This window comes from Branchiostoma floridae, chromosome 2 (assembly GCF_000003815.2).
Source record: "Branchiostoma floridae strain S238N-H82 chromosome 2, Bfl_VNyyK, whole genome shotgun sequence".
NCBI lineage: Eukaryota > Metazoa > Chordata > Leptocardii > Amphioxiformes > Branchiostomatidae > Branchiostoma > Branchiostoma floridae.
In genome coordinates, this window is record NC_049980.1 from 34,663,680 (window position 1) to 34,665,831 (window position 2,152).

Genomic DNA, 2,152 nt, shown 5'->3' on the forward strand with positions numbered 1-2,152 from the left:
CACACCCTGTCTGTACATTAGTTACAAGCTGTGTAAGACACATCTCACAGCAGAGGATATCCATCAGTAAGGGCCTTGTTTGTCTATAACCATTAAACAACACACCCTGTCTGTACATTAGTTACAAGCTGTGTGAGACACATCTCACAGCAGAGGATATCCATCAGTAAGGGCCTTGTTTGTCTATAACCATTAAACAACACACCCTGTCTGTACATTAGTTACAAGCTGTGTAAGACACATCTCACAGCAGAGGATATCCATCAGTAAGTGATTCGTTTGTCTCACACATAACCAGTAAACAGTGTACAGTAGGTACAGGCTGTGTGAAACACATCTCGCAGCAGAGGATATCTATCAGTAAGGGCATCGTTTGTCTATAACCATTAAACAACACACCCTGTCTGTACATTAGTTACAAGCTGTGTGAGACACATCTCACAGCAGAGGATATCTATCAGTAAGTGATTCGTTTGTCTCGCATAACCAGTAAACAACACACCGGGTTTGTACAGTAGGTACAGGCTGTGTTAGACACATCTCGCAGCAGAGGATATCCATCAGTAAGGGCCTTGTTTGTCTTGCATTGTTAATAGTCATAGTCTGTATAGACTGACAGTAGTAGTGTCTTGCATAACACTAAGTTTGAACAGTATGTAAGACACATCTCGCAGCAGAGGATATCCATCAGTAAGGGCATTGTTTGTGTCTTATAACCATGCAGTTAACTACCTTTGGTGTAACTCAACCTGTAAGCAGCCTTTAGTGCAACACACCAGTTTTGTACAGTAGACACATCTCACAGCAAAGGATACAAAATGTATCTATAAGTAAGCGATTCGTTTGTCTCACACATAACTGGTATAGCCTCTTCGGTGCAACACCAGGTTTGTACAGTAGGTACAAGCTGTGTAAGACATACAAAGGGTGTGTCAGTAGAGTGTGTTGTTGTAGAGGGAGGATCCCCCGTGTTTATGGTGTGTATGGTTATCTCATATTGCTCTGTTCTGTACCCAGGACATACGAAGGGTGTGCCTGTAGTGTGTGTGGTTGTGGAGGGAGGACCCAACGTGATCCACACAGTGTGTGAGTACACCAAGGAGGTCCCTCCTGTGCCTGTCGTGGTTCTGGACGGGAGTGGTAGAGCAGCCGACCTACTGGCCTTCACTCACAAGTACGCCAAGGAAAATGGGTAAGGATTTACTTTGGATTATGATATTGGGGCTCAAAAAACTCAACTCAAGTACAGCCGAAGCCAGTTAATTGCATAACGGATAACTTCACACTTCTGCACAGAATCCCAAAGTCCCGTAGTGATGCGGTCCAGCTGAATAACTTTGGCTTTGTTGCACATTCAATTGGGAAACACTTGTCATGATTCGGCAGGCTGTGGAAAGAAGCTGTTGTTGTAGAAAGATGGTATTTGGACAGTGTATCAGTGTAAGGGAGAAGCCACATTGAAGCAGTACACGGAAAAGCTCTTTATCATGCATGTCTTTTGGGAACATATATTTGCAGTGTCAACGAAGAGGAACATTTCAAACTTGTCACACCTCGGTCGGTATGGTGCCTTTAAAAAGTCCTTTGACAAGGAAGACCAGTTCTGCCATGCCATCCACTGTGTTTAAGAATTTTGAGAAATAGTTAAATAAATTTCTGTCTGTACACAGCACCATGGTGAGCTCCCTGAGGGACCAGCTCCTGGCGACCAGGAGAGGAAAGTTTTCTGGTGCTTTATGTTACATTTGTCAGTAGAGTAATCTGTGTGTCTCTCCTGTCTGTATAGAACCATGGTGAGCTCCCTGAGGGACCAGCTCCTGGCGACTAGGACTGAGGAAAGTTTTCTGGTGCTTTATGTTACATTTGTTAGTAGAGTAATCTGTGTGTCTCTCCTGTCTGTTTAGAACCATGGTGAGCTCCCTGAGGGACCAGCTCCTGGCGACCATCGAGACCATCTTCAGCTACTCACACGAGCAGGCACAGCATCTCTTCATCGTGCTCATGGAGTGTGTCAAGAAAAAGGAACTGGTACGTTACAATACTGGTCATTCTTACACTCACTCACTCACTCACTCACTCACTCACTCACTCACTCACTTACACACTCACTCACTCACTCACTTACACACTCACTCACTCATTCACTCACTCA

The 2,152-nt window shown here is 44.5% G+C and overlaps 1 protein-coding gene across 1 annotated transcript in view; it reads left to right on the plus strand.

Moving 5' to 3' along the window:
* Positions 1–2,152, plus strand: part of LOC118409225 (transient receptor potential cation channel subfamily M member 1-like) — a gene marked incomplete in the record, with an annotated part of 118,080 nt that overhangs the window by 80,286 nt on the left and 35,642 nt on the right. Inside the window, 3 exon segments of the mRNA XM_035810093.1 lie at positions 432–460; positions 1,018–1,192; positions 1,905–2,028. Of these exon segments, the coding sequence (XP_035665986.1) occupies positions 432–460; positions 1,018–1,192; positions 1,905–2,028 (328 nt within the window).